Genomic DNA, 21842 nt, shown 5'->3' with positions numbered 1-21842 from the left:
CCCAGCAACTGCCAGATTAAATGCATTACTTGACCATCTTCACCCGGCTCCCTTTGATGTTCCCTTCTCAGGCTTCAAAATACCTTTTGGAGGGAGATCAGACAGCATTAAACAGAATTACTAATTAATTAAGCAAAGTTAAATTTTAAACACTGTTTGTTGTGTTAGCCAAAAGCCTGAACAGAACAGACTTTTTTCCTCCGCTGAGATCAAAGACAGTCTCTTCCCTCTCCCCTCCCCCAGTTTAAAAAAAAAGGGAGGGATGGGGAGGAAGAGAGAGAGAAAGAAGAGAGTGAGGAAATACCTGAATGGTGACAACTTTGATCATGGGTCTAGACGCCCCTCCCCACCTCCCCGTGGGCCCAATGGGAGGGTCCTTGGGGACCGCCTGCTGTGAGAGCCACAGTCACTCGGGACTGTTTATCTTGGCAAATGGCACTGACCCAGAGAGCAGGATGGCACGGCCCACCCAGCCCAAGCTGCTGACAGCTGGCACCACCCAAACAGCATGAGAAGAAGGCCTGTGAAATAAAACAGACCCGCCCTCCTCACAGTCCCGCAGGGTGAGCTCCTCAGGGCTCTTCCCCTTGGTCTGGAGTCACTTGGGGTCACTAGGAGACCCGCTGTGAGAAGCAGGCTGTGCACTGTACAACCACAGGGGTGCCACCCACACGGCCCACACCCTAGATGTGTGTATTGCTTGTGACATCCTTTGGACAGAGGGCAGAAACGTGTCTTCAGGAGGGGCAACATTTTTCTAATTTGCCCGAATGCATCCAGAGCTGGCAAGGTGCTGTGTCCCGCTGTCCAGTCTAGCACTTTATTCTGTACAGTCCTATCTGGGACCTTCTGATTGCTTCACAGGAGCCTCCACCTCTGCACAGCCAGAAAGCAAGTTTCATGAGCTCTGGGGCCCTCTAGGCTTCTGCTCCCAGGGTGCCCGATGCCTAGCACTTCCCATACGTGCATAGAGCAGAGATTCCGCCAGGCCCGCTGAAATGCAGCACATTCTACGGGTGGGCATAGGAAGCTTGCTTATATAATGAATATGCCATACCTTCTGCCTTGATGGAGACTGGGAAGTGCCATGGGGAAGTGGGGAGCTGAAATTTAGGTGAAAATCCAAACCCGGGACAATACCAGCAAATGCCAGCTTCTCTTAACACAATCCAGAAAGGCCTAGTGCATATGAAACTTGGAAAGAAGAGACAAATCTGAAACACAATTACAACTAAATCAGCCCCACTAAACACCAGAAATTACTAACACTTCAAATGCATGGCAGACCCCTCTCTTAGCCTAGTTACCTGGCAAGTTCTCAGTGAATACAATGTAAGATTTAACACAAGCCAGAGCTTCCTTGCTAGAGTCTGGAGGCTCGCCCTGACATATCCATGGTCCTTTCTCAATTGTCCACGTACAGATTATCTGCTGCAAATATTTTAGTCTCAGCGTTGCTTGCCAAGATGTTTGAGTCCACAACCTTCTAACAGCAGCTGTTCAAGGGAATGCAGATGAATTTTAATATTAGCCTCTGCCAAATATAATTAGGCGGGTAAATCTGCTGCCAGTAAAAAGAGAAAGATATCATATGTGCATTCCAGGCCAAATGGTTTCTTGCAGTATCTGTATCAGGCTCTCCTTAGGGAATGAGGGTCCTAGTGATGCCACATCTGTTTGTAAACACAGCCACACGCTTTGGCGGAATGCACAGAGAGGCTGGTGAGGTTAGTAGTACCACACACTGTTCCATTACGTCCTCTTAACACTGTGCAGGTTGTGCTACTGTTGGCATCGTACAAAAGAGGAAACTAAGCTTAAAAAGCAAAACTGACTACGCCATTCCCCTACTTAAACCCCTCCAGTGGCCCCATTTCCCCTAAGGAGGGGTCCAAAGGCTTTCACGACCTGGCTGCCACCACCGCCTCTCAACCCCATCTCTCTGTGGAACTGCTGTCCCTTTTTTGAGCCTGCTGTGCTCTCATGCTGTTATCCCTGCCAAGAACACTCTTTCCAGCTCTGCAATTCCGGCTCATCCTGCAGGTCTTCAGTTTAAGCCTCCCTTCCTCTGAGCAGCAAGCTCTCACACCCTCAGGGCTAGCTGAGGCTTCCCTGCTCAGCCAGCCTTATTATACCATTATTATATCACTCATTTAATCGTCTGAATCTTCCATCAGTCCCATATATATACCCTGAGATACAGATATAGATATAGATATAGATATAAAATGCAGTGTCTATCACACTAAAGGTGCTACATCATCAGCGACATCATCAAAATGAAACAAGGGTCAAGTAGCAGAATCAGGACTGGAACCCAGAAGTTGTGGAACAAAGAGAACTAAATCCCGGTTTCCCAACTCTTCAACCGCTGGTCTCTCCACTCTGTTCAGACCGCAGTAGCTGACACCTGTTCCTGCCTGTTCAGCGACCCTCCTCCCTCTTGGGATAACAGCATCTGGCTTTCCTCCGCAGAGCCACTCACCCGACTCTCAGCCTATGCAGTTTATGGAGACTGACCCCACCCCAGGGTCGCATTGCACTCAGTATCTCCACCTGACCCGGCCTGTTTCATCCTGAAGGCCATCTGGCAGGTCCTAGGTCAGTATGAACGGAGAGTTCATGGAGAAGCTAATGGAGCTAAGCTTCTGGGCCCTCTCACCTGCACAGGTCCTTTCCAAGTCAGAATGGGTCTTTGCAAGGTGTTCTTGTGGCCGTATGTGTTTGTATTTGGAACATTTTCTAAATTAGGCCTTTTATCCTCAATCCATTAAGATTGTCGTCTCTATCCATTCTGACGTCCTGTGGCTGTGTCAGGCGATAGTGGGGGAAATACAGGCATTTCTGGGCCTGAGCTAAGAAGAGACTGAGTTGGTGAGATATTTATTTTGGTTTAGCCCCTGAAAGCCTCAGGTCCCACAAACCTAGATCTACCCTGGTCAAGTGACCAGTAAAGTGAGAGTCTGACATGGGCAAGAACCACTGTGACTTGGGAACTTCCTTCCACCTGAGAGGGCTGAGCTCAGAGGATGGGAGTGCCCAGAGCTGGGCACTGCCACCCTTGCTACCTGTAGGGGAGAAGCTACTAGGGGACAGAGGGAGAGATGATGGAGAGGGACAGAGAGGGGCAGCGAGACAGGCACGTGCATGTATGTGTGTATGTGTGTGAGTGTGTGTGTGCGCACGTGTGTGTGCGAGTGTGTGTGTCTCTGTGACTGTGTGTGAGTGTGTATGTGTGTGCACGTGCACGCAAGTGTCCATGACATGGTTTCAGCTCCAGAATCCAACCAGGCCTTTTTAGGCAAGATCTACCCTAGGATTTTTCAATTTCATGAGCCTCAAAAGTTTTCATTAAACTCAAAAGTTTAAGTGAGTTTCCAAAAGAACCGAAAGAATCCTGACTTAATGAATCCATCTCTCTGAGATCCTGCTGTTTAGGAAAAACCAGCACCCAGCACCATGGCAGTAACTCACTCACCCGGGGCAGTGCCCTCTAGGGTGGTTTCCAGCTTTTTCACCAGTGGGTGTCTGCCCCTTCCTAAGACCAGAAATGCCCCCAGGCCCTTCTCTACCATCCTGCCTCCCAGCTGCATTTTACTGCCACTAGATTTTGCTTATGGACCAGTTGTAACTGAGGGGAAATAGAAGAAAAAGGCAGTGGGGGAGGAAATCCTTCCCAACAAATAACATTCTGGCCTTTTTTTCTCATCAGAGCATAAGGCTGGTGGCCACTCGCTCTGAGATTTGAACAGGATTGAGACAAAACATCTGTTCAGGGAGGGAGGGGGAAGGCCCGGGAGAGAGAGAGAGAGCGGGGGAAAGGGGGGAAAAAGCCTTCTGTGGGCTAAAAATATCACGTCCCTTCCACTCTCCCCACCGTCCCCACCCAAGTTAAAACATGTGATGAAATTCAGCTTTTACAATCTAACCCCGAGCTACTTGAAACTATGAAAGCCTCTCCGGTATCTGACACAAGTCAGAATTTCCACTGTTCCAGCTGAGCTTTTATGAGGAGCAGACTTGAGAGAAACTGCCAAGGTAACAAAGTGCGCTTGTTCTCTGTCACCGCTGCAGCTCAGCTTCTGGGGGGACTGCAGGGGAGTGGAGAGTCAGGGTCGCTGACACCCCTCGACAGGACGGGCCCTGAACCGAGGGAGAGGAGCCGGTGGGACATGGGCACCTGCCCCTCCGTGTGGGGGTGCCCGCTGCTCTCCTGTGAGCACCCCTTCCTCCCAACCTTCCTGGGAAGCCACCGCCGGCCCTGCGTATCAAGGAGCCCTGCCGGGCAACGTCCTGGCTACTTCTGAGAAGTCTTGGCTCGCTCTCTCCATTTCTGACCCAACTGCTCTCTGAACCCTATGCTCCATTCACCAGGTATCCCACGGCCTCCTCGGAACCTCTCCTTGGATGTTAAACGGGCATCTTGAACCCAACAGGTCCAAAAACGGGAGGCTTGATGATCACCCACCAAAACCTCCAGCGAGAAGTGGCACCGTCAAATCCTTAGTTACTGATGCATCCCTGACCTCTGTCGTTCCCTCCACCCACTTCTCACCAGTCCCAGCCCCAAGCTCCCAGGCTAGGCCAGCACCGTTTCCTCTCACCTGACCCCTGCAATCGCCTCCTGGTTTCACTGCCCCCTTCCTCCCTGCCCATGGGCCGTCGCTTCCAGAAGCCAGAATTCACTTCCTAAAACAGAAGTCAGAATCCAGCAGTCCCCCACCCAACCCTCTCCAACCCAGGTGCGTGGCCCCATGCTTACCCACTGCCCCACTCTCATTCCTGATGCCACATCACCCTCTTTTCTGTTCTTCCCCAAACACCAAGTTCCCTCCACCCTGGGGTTCCGCTCACGCCTCCTAGCTGCTCTCCCGCTACGTTCTCCCATGGCTGGCTCCTTCCTGGCATCTGCATCTCAGATGAAACATTGTCTTCTCAGAAAAGCCTCCTCGCTCTACCTCTCCGTGGGCTTTTACCTCTTAGCAGAGCACCACTACCAGAAACTTCCATGCTCCTTCGAGGGTTTATGTATTCATCCCCGCCTCCCTCCTGTGAATGTCATGACAGCTGGGCCTGCCTACTTGCTCGTGCCTGTGAATCCAGAGCCCAGCAGGGTCCCTAGCTGTAGCAAATGCCCAGCACATACTGAATGATGAGAGTGAGGGGCCAGATTCTGTTCTCAGTCTGCTGTGTGACCTTGGACAGACCACTTCCCCTCTCTGTGCTTCAGTTTTCCAACCACAGATGAAAGGGACTACAGGCCTCCCAAGTCTCTTTGCCCAACATCTCACCCCTGGGAGCCTGCACGGACTGGCCCAGGCCCCAACACAGGTACATAGGACCTGCCTGAGAGGCCAGAGGGGGGGCGTCACCTGCGTTCAGTGACTGAAGGCTTTTGACGTTCCTTCTTCAGTGAGTGTTTATTTATTGAGCACATACAGCATGCCAGACCCTACTCCAGGCACCGGGAGTACGGGGAGCCTTTAGAGATTCTAATAGGATTAAAGAAGCTTTGCCAAGAGGCCTTCTTTGATCTGGGCTAGGTAAATGATTATAAACACAGGCTGGCCCCTCTTCAAGAAAACTGAACCCAGGAAACAAGCGTCATGGCAGCTCAAGTGTGCTGGCACTTACTCTGTACCAGGGCCGCGCTCGGGGCCTACATCCATCACCTCGCTGTCTTCACAATAACCCTGATGGAGAAGTGCTACGAGGAACCCAGTGAGGAAACTGAAGTGCAGAGAAGTGACTCGCCCAAGGTCACACAGTGAGTGTGGGGAAGCCAGGCTGGAACAGGGTCTGAGTTGCAAATTCACAGAAAGTCAGAATGAAGGGACAGATGAGGAAGGCAAAGTTGGGGGCCACTGCAGAGCTGAACAGTTCCTGAGCTCCCAGAGGGCTGCTCAGCCCCCGCCAGGCCTCTGTCCTAGCACTGCTGCCCTGCTAGGCAGAACCAGCAACTCCAGGCACATTCCCCTTAGTCTGGGGAAGCAGGGACCACCCCATGGGCTGCCATGTCCACATGCCAGGCCAGTGGGGAGTAGGCGGCAGGGCCAAAGCCAGGCCTGCCCTGGAAGCCAGGAGGGCCGTGTCTGGTCCTGAGGAGGAGGGGCTGCCTGACTTCAGTGGCTTTGAGCATCTTTTTTAGCGTGCAGGGCCAGCAGGCCGGACTGTGCCCTGCAGAGTGGGCTTCCTAGAGAAGATGCCGGGAAGTAGAGAGATAGGAACTAGGCAGTTGAGAATGAGGAAGGACAGCGGGCAAAGGCCCAGAGGTGAGACACAGACAGCCAAGAAGCTGGGCAGGGCAGTGTTCACCAGGTGAGAGGCAGAGGGGACCTGGAGAGAGGGAGGGGAGGGGGGGGCAAAGCAGCAGCTGCAGCAGCCTCGGACACAGTGACTCCCGGAGGCCATGCAGGGGAACGCGGCCTGGCACCCACTCCAAGCCGCAGGCTGCCACTACCTGGCACCGTGCCCATCTGTGTGCGCTGGAGGTGAGCCTGGGGTTGCCCCTCCCCAGTCCTCAGACCCCAGCTGGGTCAGCTGAGGAGGGGTCCCTCTCCCCTTCTCTCCACGAAAGCCTCACCTCACCAGCCCTGCCACGCCCAGCCAGCTCTCAGAGCTTGGGACTTTTGATGTTTACTTTGTTCTTTCCCCAGTTCAAAAGGAGCTCTGCAGCCCTGGCCCTCGCACCAAGCCCAGCCTTAATCTCCCATCCCTCCCGCTCCCAGCTGGCCAGTTAAGGCGGTTAAGACGCTGGATTAGGGCCGGCTTTACATAACAACGCGGGAGCTAAAGCCATCCTCTCCTGGGATGGCTAAAAGACTTCTTTTTATCTTCACGCCTCAGATGGCCTTTTTTCTCTCTTAAACAGCTCTCCAGCCCGCCAAGAGGCAATGAACTTGGCCAACAGGAAGACAAAGAAGAGATTCAGGACGCGGCTTATTCTCTCTTTGCCAGTAGCACAGAGGGATCCCCCAGTCCCAGGTCCGGAGCAGGCAGCTGGTTTTCCATGGCCAGAACTCAGCACCTGCTCTCACCAGACCTAGCCATGTGGTGGCCTGCCATCCACGCCATATCCCCCACCCTGGGGTGGGCAGCCTTGAACCACAGGACCAAGGGTGCCAGAGGCCCACAGACAGTCACTGGTCCCAGGGTCCCTCACGGGGTCTTAGGGGACCACACGGACAGGTCCAGGTGCCCACTCGGATCAAACCAGAGCAGCTTCACTTCTGCTGCTTTGTTTATGGTTTTCACCTTTAAATACTGACATTAGTTTTTAATTTCACAAAGAATACATGATTATGTGATTTTTAAAAAATAAATAACTTTAGAATTATTGATAGTAGAGACAGGGTCTCACTGTGTTGCCCAGGCTGGTCTCAAACTGGTGAGCTCAAGCAATCCTCCAGTCCCCACCTGCCAAAGTGCTGAGATTACAGGCATGAGCCACCATGCCCAACTATGTTCTTCTTATAAAAGTTAAACCATGAAATACAGATAACACAGACTTCGGTCTCCTCCCATGTTTGGAAAGAGCTACTGTTATCATCTATCTGGGCCTCTATCCACACAGTCAGATGCATATATGGTGCCCTAAGAAACTCCTGAGGATTGTCTGGTACCTTTTTTTACATGAAAGATATCAAACTGTATGCACATACAAAGCTTTCTGTTCATGGGACTCCTCCCCCTTGATCTGGGGCTTGCTCGTATTTGAGCAAAGTTTGCTAGATACCTGGCTCTCCAACCTGCCTCCAACTTACAGGCAACGGAGTGAGTATCTTCAAACAGTGCTTCTCCGAGTGCAGTGTGCACGCAAGTCACCTGGGGAGCTTATTAAAATGCAGATCGGATTCGGCAGGCCTGGCTGGAGCTGAGATTCTATATTCATAACAGCTCTCAGGCCAGATGTGGATGTGGTCCTCAGGTCTGGCCCAGGCTCCCCTTGAGAACTTCCCAGAACTGTCTGCTCTCCTCTTGAGGCCCTTCGGACCCCCGCAGGCCTGGATCCCCCTCTGCAGACCCTTGCACCCTGGCCCCCAGCTCTCCAGCCAGCTGTCTGTCCTGGTCTCAGCAGAGAGATCCTTCCTTACTCTTGTAAGGCAGCCCCCTGTTTGGTGATTTCTTTCCCTGTTTCTGAATTTCAAATGGAAAGCTCTCCCATTCAGCAAACACTCTGCTTCATGCTGTCATTTGTACCTGGCACCAACTCTGGAAGTCAAGCAGGGAAAAGGCTTGGCTTTGTTCCCACCATGCTATAGATGTGGACACTGAGGCTCAGAAAGGTGGGGTGGCCTGCCCAAAGTCAAACCAGCACACCAGCAGCCAGCAAACCCTCTACCTGAGCATCCTGAATCTCTCTACCACACGGCGCTTCACCATGAAGAAAGAAAGGAGTGGCCAGGCGCGGTGGCTCACGCCTGTAACCCCAGCACTTTGGGAGGCCAAAGTGGGAGGGTTGAGGCCAGGAGTTCAAGACCAGTCTGGGCAACATAGTGAGACCCGGTCTTTACTGAAAAATTTAAAAATTAGTTTGGCGTGGTGGCGTGCAAATGTAGTCCTAGCTACTTGAGAGGCTGAGGTGGGAGGATCACTTGAGCCCTGGAGGTCAAGGCTGCAGTGAGCTATGATTACCTACTGTACCCCAGCCTGGGTGATAGAGAAAGACCCCATCTCAAGAAAGGAAGGAGTGAGGACGACACAGGAGAGAGGTGAGGCTGGCTGTGTGTGTGTGTGTGTGTCTGTGTGTGTGCACACATGCACCAAGAGAGTGACAGGGTGGAGGAAAGGAATAGGTACTGTGCATAAGGCTTTCTCCATGCCCAGCACTGCTGATCACACGTCACACACCACGCTGAGCAGCTAGTCTCATTATCCCCAGAGGAGCAGCAGAGTTTCAACAACCTGTCCAAGGTCCCCCAGCTAATCCGGTGCTGGGCCACGACATGGACATAAGTGACCGGGTCCCCACCTGGGCTTGGACCTATGAAGTGCCACACCTGTCTCTTCCTCCTCTCCTCCATCCCACCCTCCAGCCCACCCCACCCAGAGTCACGAGGTCCCTGTTGTGCACGCTGTCTGCAGGTTTTCTGGAGTACACAGGGCACACAGCCAGCTGGACACCCGCTTCCCTCGCTCACTGCTGTTGGGAAGAGCAATGGACTCCAAGTACCTTCCAGCCGGAAGTCGTCCTCCTCCTCCTCACTGAGCGTGTCTCTCAACACGTCGCCCACGAGCTCCTAGAAGACAAAGCAGAGGCATTGAGCAGGGCTTGGGGGGAGTCCAGGGCTGGGATATTAAAAATGTCACCATGAGGACCCTAGGCTGATTCTTCTGATGTGAATTCAGGTCAACTGAAGCAGATCCTATCACACCTGAAAAGTTAAGCACCAAGGTGAGTCCCTCCTGCCCTTAACATAAACCCACATGCGTCAGCACAACATTCAGGTCCCCACAAACTGTGGCTTCCCCTGGTCTTCCATCACACCTCCCATATTTCACCAACCCACATGCCTTCTGGAAACCAGTATGATCTCTGCACGCACACTGCCTGTTTTCCACCAGTAAGTTAAAGATATCTGGGACCCCATCCCAACCAACCTGACCAGGTGGTGTCAGGTTAGCAAGGAGAGTGTTACAGGTCCACAGGCTAGGAAATTTCTAGCATGTCTACAAAGGTCCCATCTGTCTGACCCACCCCAGCAGGCTAACTCCAAATATGGAAGAAGCTAGACCATATCTTGTCAAACTGTGTTCTGTATTTATTGGTATTCTGCCAGAAGAGTTCTATGATCAAAGAAGATTCTTTTAAACAAAGTTAAACAAGATCCCTTACTGCAGGACTTATCAGGACTTTTACTTGTACTTCTAAACACCATGAATCTCCAAGTGCTGGCATATTTTGCATTCTCCGGACTTACTTAGACCACGGAGCTTTGTTTTTCAGAAGCATCACATGAGATTCATATCCCAAGAAACCCACTTTGGGAAATACTCCTGTTATGGGAGGACTGACAAGGGTCTGGGGGGACGATGATGCCATGGCAGTGCTTCTCAAACCACAAAATGACAAGCAATAAAAAAGCCCCAACTCAGCAGCTGTCACCAACTTCTCTTTGTGAAAATAAAAGAGAGAAAAAAAAAACCCTCTCCTTGGGGGGAAAAAAATTCTACACCTCAGATGATGCTTAAAAGAAAAACCAGTCCTCATCTTGATGAACAAAAGGAAAACAAGGCTTTGTATTGCTGATCTCATCAACTGGACACAGCTGGAGGTAAGCCTCTTGCTTTTTTTGTTTTTTTTTTGTTTAAAAGACAAACAGCTAACATTTTGTGGCTGTTCTCTTTCTTCTTTCAGATCTTTCTAGGGCATTACACACTCTTTCTTAAAGGCTGTTAAAACGTGGCCATTCAGACTCCGGTGTCCCATTTACTTCAAAACCAAGCTACTTTACTCCTCGAGTCAGGAAGGCTTCCCTCTCCTCCTCCGCCAATTATTATAATCATCGAACATTTCCTGGGCTTGTAAACTGGCTGTTTGTGTTAACAGAGCCTGAGTTGACAGGGAGCTGGGAGACGATGACAGGAAAGGGATGCACACAGGTGGCATCACTAGATGGCTGGGACGCCCCAGCAGCCAATTAAAGCCCATCCTTCATGCCGGAGAAAGACGGGTGCTGCCGCCCCCTGAAAGGCTGGCAGGCAGTGCTTCCTCGAGGGAACAGGCGACAGTCTTCAAGAGAATCCGCACACCTCTTCACACTGAGGTCTTCTGCGGGGAGGGGGGGAGTTCCGCGCCTGCCACCCTGACCGCCCCATAGCCAGGTGACAGCATCAGTGAGACATCTGCGTACTTGTGTCTTTTTATTGGCATGCTTGGAAGAGTTTAAAAAGACTCCAGACATCGCCACCAACAAGGCAGCCATGTGGGACCCTATAACGATGACCACGTGTGCTCAAGGCACCACAGTCATCACCAATGACAGCTTCAGCACTCCCTGCTCAGAGGACCAAGCTCTCTGGCACACTCAGAAAGCAGAGTTCTGGCAAGTACTGGGGTAGGCCTCTCATCACTCAACAGTACCCTGCGCTGGAGAACACTGGAAAGATACCCGGAGCCATGGTCCACAGACGCACTGTGCTGTCCCCATGCTCAACTTGGTAAAAGTTCATCTCCCCGGCCGGGCACCTGTAATCCCGGCACTTTGGGAGGCCGAGGCGGGTGGATCACGAGATCAGGTGTTTCAGACCGGCCTGGCCAACATAGTGAAACCCCATCTCTACTAAAAATACAAAAAATTAGCCAGGTGCAGTGGCAGGTGCCTGTAATCCCAGCTACTCGGGAGGCTGAGGCAGGAGAATCGCTTGAACCTGGGAGGTGGAGGTTGCAGTGAGCCGAGATCACACCACTGCACTCCAGTCCGGGCAACAGTGCAAGACTCCATCTCAAAAAAAAATTCATTTCCCCCGCTGAGCCACATGGCCCAGGGTCTGCAGCGTGCAGCCGCGTGCTCCTCGAGCTTTGAGTTTCTAGTCCAGAAGCCATGTGGGATGTTGAGCCAAACACAGGATCACGTCCTGGCTGTACCACCTGCCTCACCTTTGGACTTCAGTCTACTTATCTGTAAAATGGACACAATCCTCCACCACGATAATAATCAAACAGCTGACACTGTGCATTCTCCATGTGTCAGGCCCCATGCTAGGCACTTTATGTATACAGTCATTCCTCAGTACCTGTGGGCGACTGCTTCCAAAACTCCCCGAGGCTATCAAAATCTGTGGCTGCTCAAGTTCCCTATCTAAATGATGTACTATTTGCATAGAACCTACAAACATCCTACATATACCTTAAATCACTTCTAGATTACTTACAGTACCTAATAGAGCGTAAATGCTATGGAAATGGTTGTTACAGTGTTGCTTAGGGAATAAGGACAAGAAAGTCTGTATGTGTTCATTACAGATCCTTTTCTGTTTCCAAACATTTTCTATCTATGGTTGGCTGATACAGATACAGAGCCCATGGCTATGGAAGGCCGACTGTGTATGCGTGTATTTCTTACCCCCCCGAATCATCACAACAGCCCTGTTCTTTCCATCTCTCAAGAAACAGATGCTCATTAAAATGATTTGCAAGTTGTAAAGTGAGAGGTATAATCGTTACCGTTACTTTCCACAAAGAAAGTGTCCTCAACCCTGAAGGACCGTATGAGACAGGAAACCATGTTGATGACAGTAACCTGTCATCTACCAAGCGCTCACAGTGTACAAGGTACTGACCAATGGGATCCTCACAGGTGGCTCTGGAGAACAGCCTTCCCACAGCCCTGCGTCTAAGTGCTAGGAGGCTCCAAGAGGCTGTGACCCACTCTGGATCACCTGCCAGCAAGGGACGGAGCAGGGACCTGCGCCAGCTCCCTCGGGTGCCTCTGCCTGGGCTCCCACCATGCAATCAGGGCTCCTCTAGGCATGGGAGCAGCGGTGGCCGGGAGTCCTGGCACCTACCAGGGACCAGGGATCACAACTAAAGGAGTGCAAGGAAAACAGCCCAGCCGGTAGCTCCAGTGGGTGAGTAGTCAATGGCTCCTGTCTGTCTAGCAGGACTCAAAGCTCCCCTGCTCCTCCCCATAGCTTGGGGACTTGACCCTGCCTCAAGCTGAGCCCTGGCTGGCAGCCCCACAAGTCAGGGCCAGGGCCAGGCCCTCAGCACCATTGCCAAGTGACACACTCAGACCTTCGACGGCCCCACTGGGAGCCCCCGTGCAGAGGGCATGGAACTGGAGGGCTCAGACCTTGGTTCAAATCCCAGCTCTGCCTTACACACGCTGTGTCACCTGAGGAAAGGAACTTTATCTCTAGTGCACCTCAGTCTCCCCATTCGTAGACAGGCGTGACAGCACTCAGGATATCTGAAGGGGGTCGTGAGCAGTGAGGAAGTCATTGCATGCGAAGTGCGTAGCAGAGTAGCTGATAGCGTGAGTGAGGTCCGTCAGGTCAGTAGTTACTGTTTATTACTCCTGCTGTTGTTATCATATGGTGACCAGAACACTGCTGGGACAAGCCAAGTGACTTGCCAGACCCCTGGTGCCCTCACAGACACCTGGAAACAAGCCCCATCCTGCCCAGCACACTGCTTTCAGGGTGCTGCATTTCACCCTCGTGGCAATCCTTTCAGGTATTCCAGAGGACTGCCATGATTACCCCACTTTACAGATGAGACAACCAAGACACAGAGAGATTAAGTGACTTGTCAAAAGTCACACAGCTAGTAAGTGCCAAAGCCCACACCCTTCGCCACTGCACCTGGGAAACCCACACATGGGGCTCGGCTACAGCGGCCACGCTGCTCCACTTCTTTGGTCTACTTAGCTGTCACTCTGCCCGTGGTCCCAGACCCCTCCCCTCTGGCCTCCAGGATAGTAGGCCTCAGCCTCTGCTGCAAATGCTGATCAAAGGCCTTCCTGGGTCTCTAGAGCCCCTGCTCCACCTGACCCGGGGCCAAGCTGCTCCTGCCCCGTGGCCTGGCTTGGTGGCCTCTCAGGCTACATCGCTCAGATGTGCCACCTTCCTAAGTCCCAGTGGTGTCCCATCAGCTGGCCCTGGGAGCCCCTCCTCTGCCCTACGCTGGGCCCCAGAAGAGAGGCCAGCTCCTCTGGGCACAGGGTGTGCGGCCAGCACCATCCCAGAGCCCAGATTCAGGCACGATACCTTATAAGGCCTCCGGGGATGGGAAAACCACATCAAAGCAGCCTTGGGGAGCGAGCTGGAGTTTGGTTGGGGTTTTTCCTCTGTCTTTGAGACTTCCTACTCCTGAACATAAGATCTTCCCCCACCGCCTGCCCCAGCAGTGCTTTGTCAATCTTTCTGTTCTCTAAGAGCTAACAGATGTTGGTGCCACGGGTTTCAAAGCAAACTCCCGGTGCCCACAGAACACGGCACAACTCACAGATTCCAAGAATGCACAGGGCTGGGACATGCCAGGGAAAGAGGAGGGGGGCAGGGCCCAGGCCACCCTGTAACCCTTAGATCCAAGCAGCCTACCCTGGAGCTGCCCCAGGAAATTCCTGGCGAGTTCTCTCTTTCCAGCACACTGAGGCGGCAGCCCGGCCAGGCCTTCTGGAGGCCTCGCTGAGAGCAAACTCTTGCCTTCCTCTTGTCCTGTCTTCGGAGGCAGGACAGGGATGCTCCACTCCCCAGCGTCCAGATTACCCTGGCAGTCAGGGAGCACAGGCTCCGGGCCCAGCCCTACCCTGGGCAGCAAACACATTACTTAACTTCTCTGGCCTCCATTTTCCCCTTCTGTAAAATGGGGATTTTGATGTCAAAGAGCAGTCAAAGAGGAAACATAGACAACATGCCTAGGATGGCGTCTGAGGCGAAGCTCGAAGCACCATCAGTTTCTCTCCTCTTCCCAACGCAGGCTCGGGAGCATTCTCACCTTTCATCCTCACATTTTATCCCAACGTCTGGTGCGCCAGTGCCTCAATGTCCACCCTGGGACGACGCTCACATGTGTGTCCAGGAGGCACTTTCAAATCCAGTGATGTTTAGGACAACGCGCTTCCTATCAACCTGCAGCGAGGAACACCCTGGATACTCTCAAAGTCAAGTGCGCTGCATCTCCACAGAGGAACGCCACGCGAGAGGGAGTCCAAAAGAACAAGACAGACCTGCAGATCTCACGGGCAGAGGGCCAGACCCCAGGCCGGGCAAAGGAGCCACCGCAGGAGACATGCAGACTGTGCTGCTACCTGTCCACAGAGGAGAGCACCAAACCTCGCGTGCCGTGAGATCGTCCCTGGGTCGGTGACCTCCAGGGAGGGGAGGGCAGACAGAGGCAGAGGGTGTGGGGGGTCATAAACCCCAGCTTTATCAGAAGTGTTCTCATGTTTAACAAATGAGTATATTACTTGGGTAATTAAAACCCAATTTAGTAAAACCACAGATAATAACCCACTTTACAAGGGAAAACAAGAGCTGGGAGATGAACAGGTCCAAGGTTTCCTGGAGAGAAAGTGACAGTGAGGCAGACCCCTCCAGGCCTCGGCCCCCTCATCTCTAGAATAGAGCTGGCCAAGGTGATGCTCACAGTTCCCTGGAGCACAGACCTTCTGGGGTTCCAGCCTGCAGCCCATCAATAGGCAGACCTCTTCTCTAGGGATACCCCCAGGAAACAAGAGGAAAACTGGGGCTGTCCAGTTTCTGGGCCTCAAGTTCTGTGTCTCTCACATGTACCTCTCCTCTTCGGACCTGTTATTTCTGCCCACACAGCTTCCTCCTCCCCGATCCCTAGGCCCCCCAGCACTTCCCTGGGCCTCCAGAGCCCACTCTGCCTACAAGCTCGGCAGGCTGAAAGTGCCAGGAAATTACCCAGCCCGTCCCAACACTACACAACATGCAGGCCAGTGATGCAAAAATAATCTTCATCAAAGGGCGGGGAGATGGAAAGAGGGCATGGCAGGCAGCCAGGAAGCCGTCAAGGCAGGCTCCTGGAGGCCTGGCCCCAGGGACAGGAGAGGCTGGGGGCATCTTCCTCCCCTGGAGAGGAAAACAGACTCGCCCCTCCTCGCTGGGGTCAGCAGAACCCAGGCCTCAACATGCTGCTTCCAAAGAGGAAAGGCATCTCTTTCTAAAGGAGCCAAAATATAGGGCAGAGCCCTCAGCCACTCCCCTGAAGACCCCCGAGCCCACCACAGCCACAGGTCACCCAGTGGTGGCCCCTAGCTCTGCCCACCTAGCCCTGTCCCCTGGCCGCAGCCAGGCCAATTGGAACCCTCCGCTGGGACCCCTCTCTCGGAAGCTGACGGGAAAGAGTTCTTTGGTGCCCAGGCTGCATCTCATCTCATCGGCAGCTTCTCAGAGACGGCTGGCTTGAGAAGGCAGCTCACACAGCCATGGAGGCCAGCGTCCGGACCAGCCTCAGGCCAAGTCTTCTCCAGAAGGAGGCTGCCTGCAGGCAGGACTCTGGGTCTGTTTTGCCCCCGAACAGCAGGTACTCGGTAAAGCATCTGTTTGGTGAACTCTGGGGCAGGCCCACCCTCACCCACCCTTCCCACCAATGTGACTGTCACAGAAGCCACTCAACGGCCCTTGCTGCATCCACCAATTCAGGTCGGGTTTTCATTACTTGCAACTAAAAGCTCTGACTCCCTCAGCCCCCAGGAGCAATCCAGTCTCCTCAAAGCTGAGTCCAGGATTCCCAGGCAAGCTTGGGAGCCAGTGGAACAGGCCCCTGCAGGAGCCTCGCCCGCCGACTCCACTCAGCTGCGGGGGCTGAGGCGGGAGCGAAGGCGGACGCCCAGGGCTGCACACACAAACCAGGCCTTTTGTGTTTGGCCTGCAAGGACCAGGCCTTCAAGATGCCAAAGACATCGAGCAGCAATTAAAATTCCTCAGATTTCTCCCTATTTTTATCTGCCTAAGATGCAATCGACGTGCTCCAGCCTTCAGCTCCCCACGTCCTGGGGACTCCAGCCTGAGCCTGCTTCCCGGGCCGGAGGGTTTGCACAGGGAAGGTGGACAGCCAGCACGGAGTGGGACAGCAGGGCTGGCATGAGGACTTCAGACCTGGGGCCTGACTCTGAAACCATCACACTCCCTTCCCCGGCCCCCGGCACCCAAGAGGGTGCACATAATCCCCAGAGATGGGTTTGCCCAATACTGAATCTCAGCCAGCTAGTCATCAAAGGGCCAGCAAAGGCCACTTCCTGGGCTGTCACCCCAGCAAGCCGCAGGCATCCACATGCCACTGTCACGCCTTCCTCCAGAGCCAGGTCCCACTTGGGCTACCATGAGTACTTAAATACTTCTCTAAATTGGCACTGTCTCTCTTTTTAACCTAACCTTTCCATAAAGCAATAAGATCAATAAAATCACAGGTGTTGGGGAGCGTGGTTTGCTTTGGTTTGGTTTTGAGATGGGGGTCTCAATCTCTCCTCCAGACTGGCAGTAGCACGATCACAGCTTGCTGCAGCCTCCAACTCCTGGGCTCAACTGACTCTCCTGAGTAGCTGGGACTCCTGGCGCATGCCACCATGCCCAGCTAATTTTTTAAAACTTTTCGCAGAGACAGAGTCTCACTATGTTGCCGAGGTTAGGTGTGTTTTTTTTTTGTTTTTAAGGACAATTCATATTGAACAAATTCAGAGTCATTAAAAGACAAGATGTCCACCCCTTACCACCTGAAGTTCCAACCCCTCCGCAGGACATCGACCACTGCACCATGCTTTCGGAGCCACATGATTTAAAGAGCCCACACCCTGGCCCCCACAGTGGTCAGGCTGGCTCCAACAAGTAGGAAGAGGATGAGTGGGGGAGACACCAGGCAAGGTGAGCACCAGGGAAGGCCATCAACCTTCCCACCCAGGCCCCCTGCTCGAAGACTCATGGCTTCAGAATGTGATTTCTGAGCATGGAGAAAAAATGACTGATGGGAAAAAAAAACAAACCCCAAAGACCAAAACCAACATTAGAAAAGAGTGAACCTTGACATCACCCAGAATGCTCCCTGATCTCAAACTGCTGGCATTTCAGAACCCTTAAGAGATGACCCAATGTAGGGCCGATTGTCCAGAGCCAGGCAGGGCACGGGGCGGGGAGACTTTGCTGTTCGTCTGACCACAATTTTCCGACTAGACAGTGTTCAAAGGCATTTCTACAGTGGAAACTGGGATCTGATGGGCATGTCGGGGCCTGGGGACAACTGAGGTCGGGAATACAAAGGACTCAGTGATAATGATAACCAGCCTTAGTCAGTGCGTGACGTCTGCCAAGTGTTCCATGAAACACATTAGGGGCATCACCGATTAAGCGCTCCCAACAGCCCTAGAAGCTGGGCTCTACAATGACCCCCACTTTGACGGTGAGGAAACTGAGGCTTAGAGGTTAAGTGACTCACTCGAGTTGTCAGTCAGGTCTGGGTTTGAGCCCTGGTTCTTCTGCTTTATACTGTATGACTTTGTACAAATGTTTCTACCTGATTGTGCCTCAGTTTCCCCAGCCAAAAGTGGAAATAGCCTCCACCTGGCAGGGCAGTTGCAAGAGGAAAGGAGAGTGTGTGGACAGTGCTTGGCACATGGCCTGGCGCAAATAGCATGTCTGAAGTCACAGCTGTCACCTCTTTCTCCCTCCCGGCCCTGGTCTTTCATTCTCTCCCATCACATCCTCTCTTCTGCCCCTGTTTTTGTCAGGGATGCCACAGCAGATCAAAACCCAGGCCAGCACTGCCCCATCAGCCCAGAAGGCCTCAGGCGGCCCCACCTCTAGCTGGCTGCAGAGAGCAGAGTGCACTCAGCGCTTGTCAGAGTCTCTGCCATCCCACCCACTACTGACTACACACACACACACACACACACACACACACACACACACAGCCTTCCCACCCACGACTGACCTCTCTAAGACACTGCACACCACACCACTGACCCCACCACACCACTGCACACAACCACACCACTGTACAGCACCACAGCACTGTACAGCACCACACCACTGCACACCACTGCACACCACTGCACACCACACCACTGCACACCGCACCACTGACCCCACCACACCACTGCACACCACACCACTGCACACTGCACCACTGACCCCACCACACCACTGCACACCACACTACTGCACACACCACTGCACACTGCACCACTGACCCCACCACACCACTGCACACCACACCACTGCACACACCACTGCACACTGCACCACTGACCCCACCACACCACTGCACACTGCACCACTGCACACTGCACCACTGACCCCACCACACCACACCACACCACTGCACACACCACTGCACACCACACTGCACACCGCACCGCTGACCCCATCATGCCACTGCACACCACGCCACTGATCCTGCCATACAATTGCCTGCCACACCACTGGCCCCACCATGCCACCACCTGCCACACTGCTGACCAGCCTGGTGGCTGGCCCACCACACCACACAGCCAAGTGCTGATAAGAGGAGAGGCCCAAGGGGCTGTGGTGTGCCTCTGATCACCGAGCAGCTGGGGCAGTGTCTGCCAGCAGTTCCTGGACCTGGAACAGGTCCTGGTCAGCTGCCAGGGTCCAGCGCGTGTGACCTGCTGACAGGGCGGCCCTGAGCCAGGTTGCTTATGACAGGCAGCACTGTCATCTGGCACCAAGGAAGGGTGCCCCACAGCCATAGGCCACCTCACTGCGGGGAAAGAATGTGTACTCCTGCCGAGAGCAGGGGGGCTGGGGACCCGAGAAGCCTGGAATTTCTTGCTCAGCCTCAGGAATAAAGGGCTTGAGCTTCTTGCTTTTCTGAACTTAAGTAAACAAAATAGATGAGGTAAGAGCCTCTTGATTCCTATACCCCAAGGCCTCAATTTCTGGACAGGACAAGAGTGCCCATGACACACACACACACACACACACACACACACACACACACAGAGTCCACCCATGCAGCCCTGCAGTGCCCTGGAGAAACCACCCTGCAGAAGCCATCCTCCTATTCACTCTGATCCCATCTGCCCTGGGCCTCCCATTCTCATCTCCTGGCCCCTTCCGTCCCCTCGCCCCCAAAATAGCTCTAAGATACTTGTCACCATCCCTCTCACAGGCCGGACCGCCTGCTCGGAGTCTCCCAGCGCTGGGCCGTCCTGTCCCCTTCACCTGGAGCACCCTCCTCCCTCTACTGCTGGTGAAGTCTTTGCCTTCCCGCCGCCCCACCGAGCCACTGTGGATATCGACTTCCCCCCAGCCCCAACCACCAGATGAGGACAGAATCAAGAGGGTCACACTGGCGGCTTCCAGAGGACTCAGTTCATTCTGAAACTCGACAATCCACATGCTGCCAGGCTGTGCTCAGAAGCCTCAGTGGCCACATCTACGAAACGAGAGCAAGACCCACCCGCCTGCCACCCAGCAGTGCACAGTGATCCCACCAGTGGATGTGGAAGAACCAAGAAGGTGAGAGGAGCCGTTTGGGAGTGACGGCCCAGAGTCCACAGCACTGCCAGATAGGAAGCTGGTGAGGAACAGCCGAGTCCCCTCCTGCCGTGTTAATCAACAAAAAGGCGCATTTTCCAGAATGTTTCTGGAAAGCCACACTCCACTTCAGACATGGGAACTGGGGCGCTGTCTCCTTTAGCTGTCCAGCTTTCTGGGTGATTTGAATTTTATATTGTCTCTTATTTTCTCTCTCTCTCTTTTTAAACGAAGAACATTCAATCCTTGTATACTTTTTAAAAATAACTTTTTCAAAGCAGTTTTTACATTAAAACAAATGATGTGGCTCTACCTCCCGCGTGATGTCACCAAGGTGCTCACCAGGCACCTCAAACTTCATGTGTCCAAACCCGACGCCTGGCGGCCCCCAAACCTGTCCTCCCCAGTGCCTTCCCTGCGCACAAACAGGCAGCTCCCTGCTTCCTTCGCTCTGGCCAGACACGACGGAGGCATCCACACATCCTGTTGGCTCTCCCTCAAAGCACGCCCTGAAGCCAGTCACTGCCACCTCCTTCACTTCTGCCACACATTCCAGGCCACAGTCCTCTTGAATAATGACAATCGTTTTCTATTCTCTGCCCTCGCCGCCACTCCCACCCCTGCCCAATTCCCCAAAGTCCCACCAAAGCCCATTACAGCCCCATCCAATCTGTCTGCCCATCACCTCCCTCGCCCCTCTGTTTCTCCCCATTCACTCGCTCACCCGCGGCCACACAGGCATCCCTGCTGTTCCTCCAACAGGTTCAGCTCATTCCCCACTCGGGCCTTCGCACGTGCCGTTCCCTCTACCCGGAAGGCTCTTCCTCTGGAGAGCCCCTTCCTCCTGCTCCTCCGGGTTTGGGCTCACTGTCACCTTGTTACCTGGGTGAGATCTTCCCAAATCTCTTTATTTAAAACTGCAGCCCCCTCTCCCACACTTCTTTCTTTATTTATCCCTGGGGCATTCCCACCAAATGACACACCATGTATCAATGCCTGACGGCGGAGGCACTCGACCAGCGTGTGTTGAACCACCAAACGCAGCTCTGTATTTACTGACTCAGAAAAACATTGCCCTGCATTTTCTTGAAAGAAAAAAGCAGTTGCCAAAGAGGAGAGAGAATGTGACTACATTCCCTAACATCATCTGCACGCGTTTCCATGCGCTGTAGTAGGAGGCACACGTCTGCAGAGATGGGCACCGAAATGCTCCCGGAAGTGGTGCCCAGTGCTGGATTCCGGGTGACCCAATGGTCTTCCATAAACACACAGGATTACTTCTAAAATCAGAAATGACAGCAAAGCGTTTCGAAGGAAAAAAATGCCAAAACATACAAAAATGGGCATCCAAGGTGGTTCTAGAAAGACTTACACACAGATGTCTGCCAGAAGGGTCTTGGCCCTAGCAGTAGCAGGACCTGCAGCCTTCTGGTGAAATGGGTGTCCTCCTGATTCCCACTGGAAGGGAAGATGGAGATTCCGGACTTTGGGGCACCCAGACCCCGTTGCTCCCTCCCACAGCCACACTGTGCACACAGACCACAAAGAGGCCACAGCCAGACACCTGCCTGCTTCTCACTGCTCTCACTGAACCTGCATAGGAAGCCAGGGCTGTGTAATGCAGACAGCACTTTGATTCCAGAAATGGCACGAGACCAGCTGAGATGCACAGCAGGCTGCCACTGGGGGCCCAGGGGAGCAGGGTGGCACTCTCTCCTGCCCACGCCAACCAGCACACACCAAATTTTGCTGTTGCCATTCTCAGAAAACCAAAGATCTCAAAGCAAAAAGTATGGGGATCTAGAAGGCCACTGCCTGCCCTGCAGGTCTGGTCAGCAACCCACATCAGGGGCCTGTGTCACCACAGGGTGGTCACCTGG

At 53.4% G+C, this 21842-nt stretch overlaps 1 protein-coding gene across 1 annotated transcript in view; it reads right to left on the bottom strand.

Annotated features, from left to right (window-relative positions):
* NKD1 (NKD inhibitor of WNT signaling pathway 1) overlaps positions 1–21842 on the bottom strand; it is an 85586-nt gene that overhangs the window by 16889 nt on the left and 46855 nt on the right. Inside the window, exon 3 of the mRNA XM_064382929.1 lies at positions 9173–9239. Coding sequence (XP_064238999.1) covers positions 9173–9239 — 67 coding nt within the window. The remainder of the gene's footprint in view (positions 1–9172; positions 9240–21842) is intronic.

Source organism: Aotus nancymaae, unplaced genomic scaffold (genome assembly GCF_030222135.1).
Source record: "Aotus nancymaae isolate 86718 unplaced genomic scaffold, 86718_ANA_hifiasm-v0.15.2.pri h1tg000030l, whole genome shotgun sequence".
NCBI lineage: Eukaryota > Metazoa > Chordata > Mammalia > Primates > Aotidae > Aotus > Aotus nancymaae.
The sequence above is the reverse complement of the archived record's forward strand: the minus strand, read 5'-3'. Positions and strand labels throughout refer to the sequence as shown.